Raw genomic sequence first — 20078 nt, 5'->3', positions numbered from 1 at the left:
CTATAAAAGTTCCTATAAAGGAGACTTTCATGTACAATCCTGGATTAAATGCCATTTATTGAACAAGAATCAAAATCTTTAGAAACAAAATTTTAAGAAAGAAATGGCAAAATCAATAAGAAAATGTATGATTAAAAAATAGGTATCTTGAATCAGGTGTGGGATGATGCATTTCTGCAATTCCAGTAAGTAGGAGTCTGAGGCAGAAAGATTCCAGTCAAGACCACTCTGGGCTATAAGCAACTTCCTCAACAAGAAAATAAAGTGAAATGAAAGTCTTCATGGAATTCTGAAGAATAACATTTACTGATATGCACAAGCGAATACAGAAGACATAACAGGCATCTGGCACTGAGTAAGGAACGTCCCCAAAATAAATCTCAATGAGTGTCAACAGAAAGCTCAGCTCCAGATGTTAGACTCAGCCAAAGAGCCCTAGTCCCAACACCCATGCTTGGCGGCTCACAACAGCCTGTACCTTCAGCTCTCAGAAATCTGATGCCCTCTTCTGGATCACGTGGGCATACATTCGTGTGGCAAAGTCTAAAACATAGAAGAGGGATTGTCCAATGACATCATGCTTAAGGCCTTTTAGTTAACAATGTATCAAACTAATGTCTTAGTTTCATATAAAAATATTTAAAATAACCATTTTAGCTATCAATATACTCTGAAAGTAGAATAACGACGAAAATAACTTAATATGGACTGTAGTCTCTCATTCTCAGGGTGCATTCTCTTCTATTTTGGGCTTATGAAGCAAGCAGATATAGCTGGAATTTCTTTTAAGAAAGTAAGTCTTTTCTGCCTCATACTTGACTGACAGTGTGCAAATGAATAACTTTTCAGAAGAGTAAAGACTTTCTGCACTGGAGGACAAACCCATGGTTGGTGGAACCTTTACTGCATGGCTGCTTATGGAAACCCTGCTGTGTATATCCTAGCGTCCCAGAACTCACCACCCCAAGAGTACAGCGTGCAACATGCCCTCTGCTCTCCCATTCCTTCCCAGCGAGCCTGCAGGTGCTTTTGCTTATTTTCCAAACTGCAGTTGTGCTTACTTCTCAGCCCTATACATTCAGTACCTGTGAGCGAGCAACCGCAAACACCTTTAGTCCAAGCTTTGAAGGGAAAAGGTGTTACTGTTTCCACATCTTGGTGGTACAATTACCCTTCTCTTTCAGCTCTGCTGCCTCACAGACAGTCATATTTTAGGTGCAGGAGTGATGACTCAGAAATTAAAAGCACCACTGCTGTTCTAGGTGACCTGGACTCAATTTCCAGCACCCATATGTTGCTCACAATTAACTCCAGTCCCAAGGGAGCCAAAGTTTCCTCCTGGCCTCTGGGGGGCGCTGCACACACATGGTGTACATGTATGCATACATATAATCACACAGGCAAAACACCAACACACAGAAAAATGTAATAATAAAAACAAAAAAAATCACCCCATTCTTTTAAAAAAGTTACATTTTAGGGGCTGGGGAGATGACTCAGCAATTAAGAGCTCTGGCTGCTTTTCTAGAGGGCCTACATTAGATTCTCTGTACCCAAATGACAGCTCCCAACTATCGCATGCCTAGTTCTGGCCTCTGTGAGCACCAGACATGCATGTGATTCATATACATAACACACATCCATAAAATAAAATACAACTGATTTCTAAAATTACATTTTAATAGCCAAAAGTGAAATGATGGTATCTTTCCAGTCTATAGTTCTTAGTACCAGGAGAAGAGATTTTTATGAATCTTTGCCTTTGTGAGCCATATTCAATATAACACTGCAAAGAAGCAATTACAATATCAAAATACTTTGTGTGTGAGAGAGACTGAAGCTGATAAGAAATGAACATCTGTAAGGTTTGCGAAGATACCTACAGGGGTGTACCACCGATGGTAAGTGTGCTGAATGTTTATCTGTTTGTCCGTTCGTCTTTCTCTGAGAGGATAAACAATGAAACTAATTTGATTTTTCCAGATTTGCAGATTTTATAGTGAGCTGAGATCCTGAGGGAACTAACAACAGATGGAGAGTTGTGTTTTTCTAATTTCAGCTACCTTGGGGCTTAGAAAACTGTCATTTTTTAAAAAGACAATCGATTTCTCACTTGAAGAAACACAGAAAAGCAGTGAATATGTCCAGAATTTGTTTTGAAGCATCGTTTATATTAAAACATGGCTCTTTCCAACTTGCAGTAATTAAAGGTAGATTTTACAATAGCAGCCATTGTTCTACCATCGAGAAGACGCATGGGGACGAGGATACTTACCAGTTCTGAAAGAAACCAGCACTCACTCACTGTACCACAATAATAAGTATCCAACAATCAGTCAACAGGAAGCCACTTTATTTCTGGCTTTCCTAGAAGGCTCTCATGGATACCTGTTCAGCTGAACCCTTTCAATAAGTTAAATTCACATTCAGGGTGTATCTGACCACAAAGTGCATTCAGTGACTCCAACATCTGAAATTTCACTCAGTACAATTCAGAAATGTAACAGATAGGAAATACATAAACATTACGTAATCAACTTTGATAAGTGTTTTGATAAGAAAAACACATCATCTTATTTTCACACTGTTTGTGGAATACATGATCCAGCAGAACAACGTACCACAGCGAGTTGCTGAAAGCGGAGGTGATTACCCTTCAGTCTCCAGTTAGAGCAGCCCACGCGTTCAGAATCTTCCACTCAATTCCTACTTCAGGTGTCACTGCTAAACCCTGCTATGTTCTCAGGGAAGGTTTAAGACTTCTTCAGAAAATTACAATTTCCTTCCAAATTCATGTCTTCAAAAATCTTCCCAATTTATGATTTCTCTCCTTTATGTCTCTGTTTCCTTGTTTTAAACATTAAGAGTTTTCCTGCTTCCGAGGGTTTTTCGAGGGTCATACAACACGATGTACGAAGACCCTCAGAATACACCTAAGCCGAACGGAAGCTCAGGGGCTATCTGTTCCCTCTGCCTGACTTCATCTTTTCAAATCCCTTTCCTTTTCCTTTTCATTGTCTTATATCTTCTTTTACTTTTCTCTCAGTTTGTCATTAGATGTAAACGATTGCTACAGAATCATCTGTGTGTTTATAAGTATCACTCTATTTGGACCCGTTATGAAATTAAATTCATAAGAACAGAGACACTTACTGTTTGGGCTAGTTTTATGTCAACTTGACACACAAGCTACAGTCATCTGAGGGAGGAAACCTCAACTGAGAAATGTTTCTGTGAGATTGGGCTGTAGGCAAGCCTGTGTGGCATTTTCTTAATGATTTGGGAGGGCCGGGCTCACCCCATTGTGGGTGAGGCCACCCATGGACTGTTGGTCCTGGGTGTTACAAGAAAACAAGCTGAGCAAGCTATGGAGTGCAAGTCAGTAAGCAGTACTCCTCCATGGCCTCTATATCAGTTCCTGTCTCTGGGCTTCTTGGTTTGGTTCCTGTCTCTGTTTCCATCAACAGAATGTGATTCAGGATATACAAGCCAAACAAACCCTTTTCACCAAGGTGCTTTTTGTCATGGTATTTCATCATACCAGTAGAAACCCTAACATACTTATACAACATCATATATAAGAGAGAAACTTCTTCATTTTGCTGTACAGTCAGTGCATCCTCTCAGCAGGTCAGAACATTGACCAGGGTCCTCCTTTCTCTCACATCTTATAGTCAACCTATTATTTGGTCTGGACAGCCATATGCTCACAATGTACTCAGCATCCAAATGCTTCTTCCTACCTTCACTATTGGGGCCCACATATGAGTTGTCGTACTTTTTATCTGGACCCCTCTGCTGTATCCCCTTTCCTCCTTCAGTCTTTTCTAACAGGAAAGCCATAGTAAGCTTATAAAATGCAAAGCACACAAATATTCATAACAAATAACTAGAAAAGTGTTAATACACAGCTACAATATGTGCTTGGTAAAAAATGAATATGCAGTTATTTGGAACAGGAGAAAGTTAGCAGTGGCGTTAACAGCGGTATTCAATAAAATAAATAAATAAACTTAAGTCATGGAGAGAAAAAGATGATATCAGGAAAAATAAAAGAAGCAAAGCAATTAAGAGTATGGGTAACATAAGAAGTTTAGACTCTACTCAGTAGTCAGGGGAAGAAGTAGAGGAACGAATAGATACAGATTTGCATGCCAAGGATCACCCTTACTATCTGCACAGAATATCATTTTGCTGGGTGTGTGGCATAAATGTCTTATGACTATCCTAGGGAAGCTGAAACAGGAGGACAGGAAGTACAAGGCCAGCTAGTTGCACTGTGAAGATCTGTCTCAAACAAAACACAACCCCAGAGACAACAATAATGTATGTGTTAAACAACGAGCTGAAAATTGAAAAGCACACAAAGGGTCTTTGATACCCTAGGCAAGAGGTGATGCTGGCCTTAATTAACATAAAGAAGAATAATGAGGAACAGAATGGAATAAATCTGAGATGCAGCAGAGGTATAGTAAGAACACAGGAGTAGTACTGGAAGGCAAATATCAACGCTGACTTCAGTTTCCCACCTGGATGCACCTCCTACCAAGACGGGACACATACAAAGACAGCAGAGTCAATAGGTACAAGGCAGTTATTGCTGACATGCTGAGGTTAAGGATGTCATGGTAGCCAGCATCCAGCTACTGCTCTTAATTAGCAACTAGAAGTGTGGCAATGAAGCTGACAAAGCCAAAACCTCAGACTAGAAGATGGAAATTGTAAAATCATTAATTTATATGAGATAGGTAAATGCTACTGTTTAATCTCATCTGAAATGAAACATGAAGATTAGTCCCTAATGAGAGTTTTCAGAATCAGAAACTTAAGAGGAGGCAGAAAGTTTGTAAGTGATGGCTACAAGAAAATAGCGTTTTCCAGAAAAAAAAAAAAAACACAGGGAAATTACCCATGTGAATTCAGAGACTGTGACAGCATTCATGAGACAGGAACATGCTCAGGGCAGACAAACGCCCATCACAGAGAGAGGGCAACGGCATAAAGTCCTACCTTTAGCTAAGAAGCAATTGCCATTTGATAGCAAAGGGTAGAAAGGGTCAACTTCCTTTAACAGTGTAAGCCCTTGTAGGTCAATTCTCAGAGTATTTAAGAAACACAAATTGGACTCAATGTATTAAGAATGGTGGGCTATGTATATCTGGGAGTAGTCATGTGTGAATATGATCAAAATATACCATAGAAAAGAGTATTATTTTCTAAAGGGAAACTGAGGGACTGGAGAGATGCTTCAGTGGTTCAAAGTTTTTTTGTTCTTACAGAAGACCTGGATTCATTACCAGCGCTCACATGGTAGCTTACACACATTCTTAATTCCATTTCCAAGGGACCTAGTGCCTCTTTCTGGTCTCTGGGTACCAGACAGATAGACAGACAGACAGACAGAAAACATAGACATACACCACATACATACAAACAGGCAAAACATATACACATGAAATGAAAATAATAATTATTTTATAAAGAGAAGCAAAAACTTAATGTGACTCGCCATTTTCAAGGCAGGCTCTTCAGAAGGCTATTAGGATTAGATGAGAGAAAGAACGCACACACACACTGACTGATGTTAACCAAATGATATCACAGAGAGACCAAAAAGCAAGAAGGCATCGCCAGTTACATTTCTTTGATGTTGAGACAGAATAATGGGTCAAAATAAACTTTTGCTATAACTTTCTTACAGTCTTACAGCAGACAAACACAGTAAGATAGTTATGAGTTGATGAGTATGATAGAAGAGCAGGCAATGCTACCAAGAAAAAAGTTTGCACTGGAGACCAGAAGCAGATGAAGGTCACAGCATCCCAGGTTGTAAAGTGAGAGGACTTTCAGATGGGAAAGCTTGCGCATTGCAGCACTCAGCACGCATGTCACTATAAAACAGCACCTACTTACAAGTTGAGCATCTTGCAAAAATCACAATATTTAAAAAGATACCTGTATACTCCACTGAAGGGAAGTAGCATTCAGAAGGGTTTTCGGTGAGATGAAGAACAAAATTTTCAAGTAGTTCTCCTAAAGCTGTAACAAACATGAGAGTAATTAGAATTTTAAAGGTCAAGAAGGAACAATGCTTGACAGTGCATCCTGAGGTCATAGACTAGCGATGACATTCTCCTGAGGAAGAGTGGAGGGAGCAGACACTGTGGTGAGAGAAGAATTAAAAAAAAAAAAAGTCACCTGAACTCCACAGTTCTGAGGAGTTCAATTGAAAAGGCAGACTTCTATTAATATTCATGTTTCTGATTTCAGTTAAATTTTAATAACTTCTCTGTAGACTTATTCAGTATATAACTATAAAGAAATTATCCATCATGCTTAAGATTACCTAACGATTACTTCAGAATTTGTTAAATGTTTTTAACGCGCTCATTAGGTTATCATAAGAAAAACAGTGAACTCTAAGACCAGGATTACTGCACAGCTCATGCCACTCTCACATCTGTCCTATGATGCCGTTTATACTTTGCAGCTGATGGTATCGATTTGAGGACCAGATCAAACAAAGCATGCGCTCTCTGACTTCGAAGTGACAAACTGATTCCTTTGTAGGCTGATGTGATAACATCACAGCGTTTGTATATATCCTATAAACAGATGCTCCCGTAATCTTGAGTCACACTTGAAGAGTGTTCCCTTCTCACACTTAGACTACTAACCATGACCTTTATTAACCGCATGGATCCTGCTTTACATTCAAGTATATTTCAAACATATAATTCTTCAAAGATCCACATGTAAAAACCAAATCACAAAAAAGGAATGGTGGTTGTCAGTAACCATAGAGAGCAAGCTATATAATTGATCATTTTGATGGCCAGAGATGAAGATGAAATGTTTTGATTCATTGAAATCTATTCATTATAAGATTCCAAAATGAAACAAGTATTTAAAAACATGAAAACTCAATAGCCATGGCTTAAGAAATACTCCTGTGTACAGATTTGAGTTTGCAATTGCTTGGGCTGGTTCTATGTTTACAAACACAGGCATGAATCTACCTTATTTCTGAAACTATTTCAAATGTCATTCTTTTATGAATGCATATATAATATCTGCAAAAGACAGTTTTTAACATCTATGTATATAAACTTTTGAGACAGGTTTTGTAGAAGGACACTGTGATGAAGTTTGCATATAATTATTCTTCATTTCATGGTAGGACTAACAATCCAAAGTGCAATAAACACAGTAACAAATATTGCTTAGAAACATCATTTTCAATGGAAATGTCCATTTAAACCTTCAATTATAATGTAATTATCTTCATTGAGCTCAACTATATTTGCTGTGTGCTATGTATTTAAATACAATGTCTGAAATAATGGAAAAAATCAAAGCATATTGCTAAGCAATTACTGGTGTGAATTCTCTATTCAAACCACGCATGTTTTCTTCAAACACCAGGGAATTTGCTGCTGTTTTTGCACACAGGCTCATACATCAATCCACATGTTTCTTTGAACCTCACAGCAGAAAGCACAGTATTTACCTGTGTGGGAGATATTAGATTTGCCACTGACACATGAGGTTGAGCAGGTCCCGGCCGGTTCAAAGGAGAGGAGAGAAAAGCACAAACCTGTATCTCTAGCTACAGTGGAAACAAAGTGAGAAGGGAGATTCTACTTTCTAATCCTCCAGCTACCAGGGAGCAACTTCTAAAATCTTATTTTGGTTTTTGCACTTATTTTTAGAAATAATATTCTCAAAATGCCAGCAAAATCTCCCCAAACCAAAAAAAGTATCAAAGGTCACCAACATCCTAGCTTATTGGTGAAAGATGCTAAAACCGGGGTTGCAAGAAGCAATTTTAAACAAGTTAATTAGAGAATATTGCTCGGAAGGCCAACTACAGAATACTGTTTTGTTTACAGTGTATATTAATCTTAAATGACATATCTGAACTTTCTATAAAGAATTTTCAATTTTGGCCTTTCTACCTTTAATTATTCCTGATCTCTGGGGTCAGAACGTAGTTAAAAGACTCTAATATTCTATTTATATAATCTTAAAAGAGCACAGGGGTTTGCTTAGATGAAAACTGAAGGCACAGACTGAGGAGTACTTAGGTGCTGGCTTCACTTATCTCTTGACCATGCCACACCCCAACCCTGATCCTACCATATCTTAATATTGCCCCAAATTCACATATTATAAGATAACTAATCCCCACTGTTGTGGGATAATCTTTTTGTACGTTGTAGAGATGTGTCTTTGCAAAGGAGCATTCTAATTGGTATACTAAACAGCTGAATAGCCTATAGGTAGGCAGGAGAGAACAGGCAGGACTTTCAGGGGGAGGGAGAGGAAGGTGAGAAAGAATCTGGGTATGCAGTTTTGCTAGCAGGCTCAGAACAAATGGATGTGCCTCCTGAGGGGAGGGAACCGAGACACATGGCAGAACGTAGACTTACTAAATATGGGATGACTTAGTGTATAAGAGCTGGTCGGAAACAAGCCTAAGCTAAAGGATACGCTTTCATAATTAATAAGTCTCCATGTTATTTGGAGGCTGATGATCCAGCGTCCAATTAAGAAAGCCTGCTACACCCCACCAAGTCTAAGGCCGCTATGGACAGCTGGTCACAGCTGGGGGAGAGACATTCAGTTTTCTTCAGGAGAAGGGGAATCAGAGGGACAGGGGGAGGAGGCCAGCATAAGAAATTGGGAAGAAGGGGTAGTGGTGGGAGAGGAATTGGAGGTGGATTCGAACAAACATATTGTACAAATATTAGATAAAATGTATTTTCAAAGACATGAAACATCTGGTAAGTATGCAAGCCAGGAGAGCCCTGCCCTTATGATGAGACCAGCACCTTTACAAAGTGGCTAAGGAGCTGCATGGCCCACTTCCATCAGGAGAGGAGGCAGCGAGCGCTCAGTCTCTGAAGCAGACAACGAGCCTGTGCCAGTCAGGATCTGCCTGAACCCTGACCTCTGTCTTCCCAGCTTTCAAAACTGTGAGAAATAAATTTATGGTTTTAAAGTTACCCAAAACTAAGTCACCATCACCACAGCAACTGGTTCTGAAACAAGAACAACACAGTGCGTGCCAACATCTAAGCGTCTGCTGGATTCACTGTGCAGACACACTTAGAAATGACTGCATGACTGCGATCTCATCATAGTATATGTGAGCTACACTATCAGTTCAGTTTTATCCCTATTAGCCTGCAGGTAGAGACCAGATATTTTGTTCCTCAGACCCTTGCATGTTCAAGAATGTATTCTTTTTCCCTCAAATCTCCACTCGGCAAAATTAGAATTCTAATTTTGTAATAACATAGACTATACAACTCTATCTAACTTTTAATACAAATTATTGTATGCACAGCCATCCTGTGATTCTCAGTGTTTTCAAGTTGTTCATCTTCATCCTTTCATTTAAAAGTCTTTCCAATTTCCTATAATCACAGATTCATGAGTAGTAGGGAGAACAGAAGGGAGAGAATATTCTTTAGCCATGCTGTAGGGTGGCCTTGCTTTAGATGAGATCATCCTGACCTCTCTTCATTTTTGAGGGCAATTTCAGTATGCTGATTAAGGTTCCACTTCCAGCTGACCTCCATCTGTCCTGAGAGGTTAACTGTCCTCTGCATTGCTTACTCCAAGTTGGAAAGGCACTGACTCTGTTGGCTTCTAAGACTTTCTTGGCTTGCTTTTGAAACTCTGACGTGGGGTTCCATGCGCTTCTCCACTTAGGGTCTCGTCAGGTTTTATAAGAACAGCTCTCTTAACAACCCAGTCATCATTGCTCTGAGATCTAAACAGGATGTTACCCTTACCCTGGTTTCTTCACTTTCACTGTACCTTTCTAAGAGTGTACATCAGCCAACTCTCACCCCTGTGAATGAATACCTTATCTCTTCTAAATAAGGGACTTCAAGAGGCCAGCAGAGGCTGCTCTCTCAAATCCAGATTTAGGGTGAGACAGCCAGCAGCCAGTCCTAGGTAGAATGCAAAACATGGATGAGATTGATGCAGCCCTGGATTTTAAAAATGTGTCGATTGTTGCATTTTACATATAAGAGCAAACCAAAAATGCCCAGTTCATAATAATTTCTCTCCGGAATAATATGTTTGAGATTTCAGATAGATTTATTGGAATTTACAAAACATACAATATTACAAAAAGTGTTGCGGCGAACCCAAAAGAAATTGCATCTAAAGGACTTCGTTGAACTTGTTTATATTGAAGATTGTTCACAGTTAAATTGCCTAGATTATTATTTCTAGGTTTCTGTCTGTAACAAATTTTAAGTTGTACATTTTTCTACATTGTGTGACAATTGGTTTCTGTTTTACTACTGATAATGTCTAAAACAAATTGTATCCATTTCTATATTATAAAAAAACCAGTTTGCTTTAATTTTACAATCATGTGGTTGGCCTTTTCACCTCATGAATCTCAGGTTTAAAAATTTCTGATGTAGGATTCCCTTCTGTAGGCTATGAATATGTTTTACTACCATTGGTTAATAAAGAAGCTGCTTTGCCTTATAGCAGGGCAGAATACAGTGAGGCTAGAAGAGATATAGAGAGAGAGTAGGTGGGGTCAGAGAGATGCTATATAGCTGCTGAAGGAGAAAGATGCCAGAAGGCTAGAACTTAACCAGTAGGCCACACCCTCATGACACACAGATTAAAAGAAATGGGTTAAGATATAAGAGTTAGCCAGGAATATGCTTAAGCTATTGGCCAAGCAGTGTTGTAATTAACATAGTTGCTGTGTGCTTATTTGCTTTTGGATATCCAGTAACAAACAAGCAGTCTCCACCTACAAATTTCTTCTGTACTTTTGTTGTCCCAAACGACATAATATTGAGGCTGGATCAGAACCATTTCCCATACTGTTTCCTTGGGACAAGAAGTTAACTTTCTAAAAGTCTTCTGTCTTTAGGAAGCTGACCTTTTTTTGGTTCTGTAGCCAGAGAAAGCAGGGCTTTATTGCTCCATTCTATTTTCCTACATCTATTGTCATTCTCAATCAATCAGGCTAAGATATATGAATCAAAAGAAAACACAGAAAATTTACTTCCATGGATCCTAAGCAGACAGCTTGCCTTATGTTTTCTAGAGTCTTTCATTTGTTTGTTTGTTGAATTCTGTATGTGGGATGCCCAGGGCTGAATAGAACAAAAACATCTGACCCAGCTTCCAAAGTCAGGGTCACGTTTGAACCTCTTTTCACGGTTTTACTATGTAGATCCTTTAAAGACTAAAGCCATGTCAGTCACATAAATCGGTCTGCGATATGTTCTTCTTTTATTGTGATCTTGGAAATTGTTTTTAGGGTAAGGCTATGAATTAATCACAGGGCATTCTCGATGCTAAGCAAGTGCTCTAGAAGTCCAGAAATCTCTTCAGAAAAGGCACTTTCAGGTCATGTCTAATATCCTCAGTTCTCGGGACCCATATGATAGAAGGAGAGAACTGACTCCCACAAGTTCTCCTGGCTTCCACATGTATGTTATGTCAGTCACATATCCTACTCCTCCCACCTGGTCATGCACAAATACATACATACATATACATACATATATACACATATATACACACAGGAATGCAATATAATATTTAAACCTAGAAATAATCACTGAATAAAAAACTATAAAAGAATTTTGTGCCCTTATTTTACTTATTTAAAATAATTTAAACTTATTTAAAAGTCAGTATACCTGCAATCCTAGAGCTTTAGATGCTCAGATACCAGATTTTAGAGTTTGGGGTTAGTCTACATTACATAGCAATATCCTATCAAAAAAAATCATGTATTAAATAATAGCTATCCAGTTGCTGAATAAAAAGTACTTTAGTTTAAAGAGAGTATCTTGTATAAGTTCTTAGGCTGTAAGTCATGAAAATTCAGAAATTTAAGATTTAAATATATGTGTGTATATATTATACATAAATATATAATATTAATATATATGGGTGATGGTTACCATATACAACCAAAGTTTCCAATATTGACTATTAAATACATTGTATGTGTGTTGCAGTGACCAACTCAAACTGTAGTAAGCACACACGGGAATTTTAGTTATGAGCTAAGTCATCAATGAATATCAATGAAAAATAGAAAAAATACATGTAGGGCAGATACTAAATGGTATAACAATTAGATCACTAACAAAAGATTAATGGGAGATATTGATTAGAAACTAATGAGGAAAATGATGCTTTAATAGAGCTGGCTCTAGAATATCAGATGCAAGAAGTTAGGAGTACCACATCTGGGGTCGATTCAGTTTCAGAATCAATACTGCATCTGGGGTTGACCTGGAACTGGATTGCTCACAATGCACAGACACTAAAACACTGGGTAGCAAAGCCAAAGGAACACCGAGTCAGGTAATGTACTGACACTCTCCTGACAATGATCTAGGGAAAAAAAAAAAAACCACCAAGAAATTTCTGGAATGGTTTGTATCCTAATGAGTAAAAAGTCTAGTAGCAAACACCACATCTGTGATTCATCCAGTAAAGCTGAACACCTCTGTGTTTCCTTCTGGCACTGGAGTGCGACCTTAGAATAGTCAAACAAAGGAACAAACAAAAATGTTCCAGAACAGTGTTGCTTTGTGCGTGGAAAGATTCAAACCAAGAGTAAGGCTGAGGAGGGGTAGAATCTGAGCTCTATTTTCTTAAGCACTGACATTTTTGTGGGGTCAGGGGAGATCCTGGGCCATGTGAACCATCACTGCACATAGGGGCTAGGAGGGCAGAAACACGCAGCTGTCCATCCCCATAGCTTCCTTCATCCTCTCAGAAGCTTAATGTACAGAAGGACACCTACAAAGACAAGGAGCCCACATTCAAAACACAGAGAAGTTTTCTCATCTAATCGCTGGGAAGATAATCAGGTTTAATTAAATTCCAAATACTATTTATTAATAGATTCCTCTCCATTCCTTCACCAGTACAAAAAAACGGCATTACCCACCCACTGTGGAGAGAGTAGAGTCAGCGAGCAGGTGCTCAGGCTGCTAGCTGCATCTCCTTTTCTCTTCCCTTCTTTCATCTGGACCATTTTATTCAAACAGAAATTTAAAACTAACTCATTCTCTCATAATTATAAACACGTTAACAAATGGGTAGACTATTGTATATTATGAAGCATTACAAAAATGTCTTAAAAGAAAAATTCAGAATAGGTTAACATACAAAAGGTAATTTACAAAGCTTTAAATTACCAAACTGTAGGTCACTCACATTTAGAATCCAAGCTATCCAAGACTGCAGGGGTAGACTATGTATGTGTGTAGGATGACTTTGTGTGTATGTGTGTGTGTGTGTGTGTGTGTATACAAACTATATCAAGTGTTTTTGTAAAGAGTTTACCTTCAAAACTGGCTCGCCTCAGATACAGATAGTGTATGTAGGGAGTGGAGGAAAACCCAAGTGAGGAAGTCCTGAGTGAACATGTATTGTTGACACCAGCACAGGCATGTTGAGGATTCCAAGGCTCTCACCCACGGGAAATTGGAAAAGCCGTTATCCATATGGGTGGTAAGACTTTTAGAGGTCCCAGTGTAAGTGCTGACATACAAGTGAGCAGTCTATGAAGAGAGTGGCAACTGCAGCTTTCTCTTCCTGGGTGTATCTACCCTGACAGGGCTCACCTGCAGAGACTTCCTACCAAGATTAGCTAACCTTTCCCCACGTGGCGTGCTAATAAACACAATGACGTTCCTTGTTGTCGATATAGCAGAACCATATATTAGGTTTTCACTCCCTCACTACCAAATTCCAGGGTCAGGACTCAAGCCGAGCGGGTTGTGGCGAACAAATTCATTACGAGATACTGAGGTGACACAATTTAGTCTTAAGCCAGTGTTTTTCTTGTCTCTGTATAGCTGAAAAGTGCTGTCCCTGATAGAAAAAATGGTAGCTCTAAAATGGTGGCACACAAAGCCACACAAGGATTTTGACATAGAGTTACCTGGACTCTTCTCTTGGCTACTCTAGTGCAAACTAGGCTGTTACCTAAAGCTATAAATTTTATCACCACTAATAAGATATAGACTACATAATAGAGTCACTGTGGGGTACAAATGAGTCTTGTGTAAACAACTAAGCATCAGGCAGAGAAGAATGGATCCGTAACTGGAAGTAGCTCACAGGAGGTGGACACAGAGTCAACAATGAATAACTGAGGAACAAGATGTGGACAATGCCCTAGCTGCCAAAAGAACTCTTATCTTTTGAGTTTATACATCCCATTTCACATAGGTGATGGCTAGACAGGTGACATTTCTCTTGTTTCTCTGTGAAACAGAGACACTTAAAACTGCATTTTGGAAGGTATGTAAATTGCATTTTAGGAAGTGTGTAAACTGCATTTTAGGAAGTGTGTAAACTGCATTTTAGGAAGTGTGTAAACTGCATTTTAGGAAGTGTGTAAACTGCATTTTAGGAAGTGTGTAAACTGCATTTTAGGAAGTGTGTAAACTGCATTTTAGGAAGTGTGTAAACTGAACCATTCATTCCAAGCCACTCCTCTCCTAATTGGCTATGTATTTTTGGCAAGTGCAAAACCCACTGAGAAAATCCATTTTAAATATCTCTATCATACAATCAAGAGCTAATTATATACATATATACACATCCAAATCATTCATATATATAGTCATAAATGTGTGTATGTGCATGTGTGTGTGCGTGCATGTGTGTATGTGTGTGTGTGTGTGTGTGTGTGTGTGTGCGGTTTGAGTGAAAATCATGCCCATAGGCTCATAGGGAGTGGCATTATTAAAGGTGTGGCCTTGATGAAGTAGGTGTGGTCTTGTTGGAGGAAGTGTGTCACTGGGAGTGGGCTTTGAGGTTTCAGAAGTTTAAGCCAGGCCTAATGGTTCGCCCTCTCTTCCAGCTGCCTGCAGATGAAAATGTAGAACTTTTAATTACTTCTCCAGACACGTCTGCCTGCAAGTCACCATGCTTCCTGCCATGATCCCAATGAACTAAACTCCTGAACCTGTAAGCAAGCCCCAATTAAATGTTTGCTTTTATAAGATTTAGCCATGGTCATAGTGTCTCTTCACAGCAACAGAAACCCTAACTAAGACATTATACACATATATATAGCATACATAGTATCATATATATGTATGTATTTTAATAAGGATTATATTTATATTTTTTGAGACAGGATTGCTCTGTAGTTTTGGAGCCTATTCTGTAATTTACACTATAGACCATCCAGGCCTCAAACTCACAGAGATGCACCTGCCTCTATTCCCTGAGTGCTGAGACTAAAGACATGCACCACCACTGCGCAGCAATACTTTGTAAATCTTCAGGAAGACTAAACGTGGTTTAGCTGCTCATTTATACTCATACTGTGAAGAATAATTTGTGATTTTGTTGCTACATAAATATTTTACTCATCTGTAAAAAGATCATTTTCCAGCAAGGTGTAAAGTTAATTTTTAAATTCTTGATTTTAATTTTATAACAAATATGAAAATCTCTAAGTATGGGTGATGAAATGAAATCACTCTCAAATGACAGCTTTTAGGAAATCTATCTTATAACAGAATCAGATCAAAGTTCCAGCTTCGGGAAACTACAGCACATGTAAACAACTGAGGTTAAACTTGCTGATAAGTTTAAACTGGAGGCACTCCTTCAAGACAAAGCTTCCTTAGGAATCAGTCAGTTTCTTTGGCGGACGCCTGGTGATGTTTTAAGATACTTACATTACTAGCAAACTGGTAAGAGTTCTACAAAGATACAGCAACACCATATATGAAAGTGAAGACTGTTTAAATCAGATAAAGTGCAGCCTCGGGAAAGACGGGAACCTCAAACCTGCTGGCTACATGTACAGACAGTCCAGTCCGTAAAAATGCTTAGGAATTCTTTGGCCTTTGGCTCTTTTAGAATTACAGGTCCCCAGAGAAAGAGGGGGCAGTGGACTTTCCCAATTAGCATTATGTTTCCTGCATGCACAGGTAGAAATCTGCAGGAGCCGCAGTGTCTGCTAAAATAATTTTCTGCAGGCAGATCCCAGTAGAAAACAGCACACTCACCACCTCCACTGACTGCATCCGGCTTGGACCTCATTGTTTTACAGAACTGTCTTCGGCAGTTTTCTATCCACTCAGTTTGTTTATCAGATATTTTGAAGCAGGATAACAGTTTTACGATATCATTGTCTAGTAAGAAAAACAACACAGTAGAATATTACAACTAGATAGAATCAAACATCCATACTGAAGCAAACAGGGTTAACAGTAACACTAATAACAAAATAAAGCAATGATAACTTCTTAAAAGGAAATGACAGCAATCCACTCTCCATACTGGAGCCATTGAGTAAGTTAATTGAACATCAGTAATATTATATCACAATTAACAATTATCAGAATGGCCACTAAATGGATACCAGGCAAACCACATGCACACATAGCACCACAGCACACAGCTAGATGGGATATTTCACATGCAGGACAGGAAAAAGTGAGCAGGAAACAGAGACCCTCATCAGATTACCTATAACAATATGTGATTTACATATTATCATTTATTTAGTTTTGGAATTTCTTACTTAATACTTTCAGACTTTGGTTGTTGCTGTGTAACTGACCATTAAAGATGAAGCTACAGGTTAGGACAAACTACTGCATTCCTGTACATGTGCACACACATACACAACACAGAGAAAACAGTCTGGGTGAGGTGTAGAAGGTCCATGATCTAAATTTTTAATTAGTCTTAACAGGCTGACACATATCATCCATCATCGCACAGTTACCACAGCTAGAATTGCATTTGTATGCATAACTAATAATGGATAAGGATGTTCAAGTTTACAAGGAAAGCTTTTTATGACTCCACTGTGGCACAAAGACTGTACTCAGCATGTTCCTGCCTCCGACTCCCAAGCACTGGGGCTATAAGTGTGTGCCTTCATGCCCAGCTGCAAATAAAAACGATCACCTTAGAAAATTAAGATGATATACAAGTAACTCCCTGCCAAAAAATATCCAATATTATTTTTAAAAATTAAAAGCAAAGCTGCAATCATCATGAAATTTAAAATGTGGCCAACATCCAAAAAATATGAAAAAAGAACAATGTGACGTGTAACTAGTAAAAGAAACAATTAATGAAAACAGATTCTCAGAAATAAATGTTAAATTCAATGAGAGATTCAGAGAAACATAAAAAGGAAATAGTTAAATAGAACGTAGCCTGTTATTAAATATGGACCTCCTACTCAGTAAAAAGGAAGCAAATAGCATTTGCATAACAGCCTTTATAAACCTTGAGTCATTATATTGAGCAGAAAGAAAGAGGTACAGAGACCATATCCTATATAGTTCTATTTGGGTGAAATGCTAGCACTGGAAGAATGATCTTAGAGTAAGCCATGGTTCTCAGGTGGGTGCAGTTTTGCTCCAAGAGGGCACTTGGCAATAGGCATCTGTTGTCACAACTGAGAAAGTGGAAGGAGAGATCCACTGGTACTTGATGGGAAGAGGTCCAGAGATGCTGCTAAAATCACTACATGACAAAGTACAACACTCTGGCTCCCTCCAAAATCCCACTTTCTAAAGTACTAATGGTGTTAAGGCTGGGCTGAGGTTGAGAAGTACCAATTCACAGTAATGGAAAAGGACCACCCGTGACTAAGGAGAAAGAAAAGATGACCGTGGGTGACAGAGGCTTGCTCTGAGGTCACGAGAAAACATTGTGTATTGTTTGTGGTTATATAGTGGTTATATACCTAGAGATACTTGTCAAATTTCAAAGTATTTTCTTTAAAAGAGTGCATTTTATCATATACAAAAATTACATATCGTGTGGATGTGGATGTTTACAGATAATTAAAAGCCAATGACTAAGCAAATTGAATGCCACTCAAACATTAGTAGCTCTAGGTCACAATGTGACGTAACATTTATATTGGAACTGACTAATCTTTTATTAAAGGAACACACTTATATAGAATTCTCACTTACAAGAATATAAAGGAAGCCAGAAGCGAAAGCTCATGCCAATAATCCCAGTGTCTCAAGGACTGGCAGCTAAGAAGTTACCGAGGATGTATCTTTCACTCATGGTCAGCTTTGGACCCTATCTTCTTTTTCCCTGGTAATAACCAGAAAGTTAAACATCACAGTGGCACTTTCTTAATCCAGCATTAAAAACTGGAGATACACAGGCCTTACTGAAGCCCACTAAGGAAAAGCTACTCCTTCCTGGTCAAAAGAATAGAATTTGAGTTCTACTGCATGGAGACATGACATTCCAATCTACTGAAAGATTAGAATGTTACAGAGCATTGCCACCTTTTTTGGAAGCTAATCCATCTGGACCTGTCAATCTTCTGATTTACCTGAAGCTGTGCTACAGAGGTGGGAGGAATAATTATCCCCTTAATGAGATAATGTGCCTTTCCTTCCCAGAGGCCCCTCTCCCAAGTTTACAGGGCTTCTGTTAAATAGCCCTGCAAAGTCTCAGTTTTTCTGAGTCTTGACTCAAAAAGCTTAACTTTTCCTTCTCATTTTTCTACCTCTTTTTTCGGGTACTGGCCAGCAGCCTCCGCACGCTTTCTTTACCACTCTGTGCTTTCTCAGTCTTTCCTGAAGTCCCCATGCTTCCGCCAGGCAGCTACCTGCCAACCTCCATTGCTGAATGTGTTGCACTGATTAGACCCCAACTTCCTTTCTCTTTCCCATCTCGCTCCACCTGGCTGCTGCCAAGATTTAAAGGTTGCCTGGACTGTAGTTTTGCTCCCAAACTTTAATAAATTTGTTCTTGAGCTTCTTTAAGAATTGAAATTCAATAATTAACAAAGAAGACTAAAAACCTAAAAGGGAACCCCAATTTCCTTGGCAACATCCATACTTCTGTGGCTGGTAGGGTTGGCCCAGGTTCAAGGCCATCCTAGAATACACAGTAATTCTCAAAACAAACAAAAAAACCAAAACTCCAGTAGCAGCAAGGAAATCCTTAATTATTAAATAACAGTAAATTAGGTTTTCATTCCCAGCACTCACAGCTGTCCCTCCAGCCATAAATAAATAAATAAACAAATAATGTTTTCACAAATACATTTTCTCTATCTCTTTTCAACAATTTACTTTTGAAGGCAGTGAATTTTACATGGCATGGGCTGGCCTCAGTCCTGATCTGCTTTGCCTATACCTTCAAGTCCTGAGATTAGAAGAGTGGGCCACTGTAGTGGTTTGAGTGACAGTGTCCCCCATAGGCACAGATGTCAGCATACTTGGTCTGGGTTACTGGCACTATTTGGGAAGGCTTAGGAGGTATGCCCTTGTAGTTGGGAAGTGTGGCACTGTGAGCAGACTTACAGGGTTTAAAAGACTCCTGCCATTCCCCATGCACTCTGCTTTCTGCTTGTGATTTAAGACATGAACATTCAGCGTGTTGCTTTAGCTGCCATGGTTGCCCCCTCCCTGTCGTGACAGACCGTTTACCTCTGGAACCATGAGCCCAAATAAATCCTTCCTTGTCATGGTGTTTTATCACAGCAATAGAAAACCTAACTAGCTTAAGAAATTTGATAGTTAGGACATTTTTATAATTTTGGCTGATTTTTTGGTACAATACAAGGGCCTGAAAGAAATTAATCTTAAAATAATATATACATACATACAAACATATGTATGTATATATTCTAAGTAACTCAGCATAAAAATTCCAATATTGACTTATACCATTTTAATAGCAGACAATTCTATGTAATTCTAATGCTATAATATTTCTAGAAACTGATTATCATAAATAGTAACTTGGTTGTTATAATTTAGCCCTGATAAAATCACCACAAAAACCTACCATTTTCTTTATCCAAAAATTAGTTTGGTATCGCTTACAAGATAGAAAGGGGATGTCCCTCCTCTCTACACTTCTTTAGACCAATAGAGAACTGGGTATGACTCTCCTCTCTATGCTTCTCAGACCAATAGAGGAAGCACATGTCCCTCTACTCTATGCTTTAGATTAATATAATTCACAGCTACCTATGGAAAACTAAAAGAGAATAAAAACATTTAATTTACTTCTAACTCTCACTGAAGAAGATG

The 20078-nt window shown here is 38.7% G+C and overlaps 1 protein-coding gene across 1 annotated transcript in view; it reads right to left on the bottom strand.

Moving 5' to 3' along the window:
• The window catches only part of Tbc1d32 (TBC1 domain family member 32), a 284344-nt gene that overhangs the window by 41839 nt on the left and 222427 nt on the right, over positions 1-20078 (bottom strand). The window contains exons 28-29 of the mRNA XM_041653588.1: positions 16053-16178; positions 5956-6039 (exon numbers count right to left, since the gene is read on the bottom strand). Of these exons, the coding sequence (XP_041509522.1) occupies positions 5956-6039; positions 16053-16178 (210 nt within the window). The remainder of the gene's footprint in view (positions 1-5955; positions 6040-16052; positions 16179-20078) is intronic.

This window comes from Microtus oregoni, unplaced genomic scaffold (genome assembly GCF_018167655.1).
Source record: "Microtus oregoni isolate MIOR12 unplaced genomic scaffold, Mior012 000006F_ref0000085, whole genome shotgun sequence".
Lineage (NCBI taxonomy): Eukaryota > Metazoa > Chordata > Mammalia > Rodentia > Cricetidae > Microtus > Microtus oregoni.
This window is presented reverse-complemented; position numbering and strand designations above follow the sequence as displayed.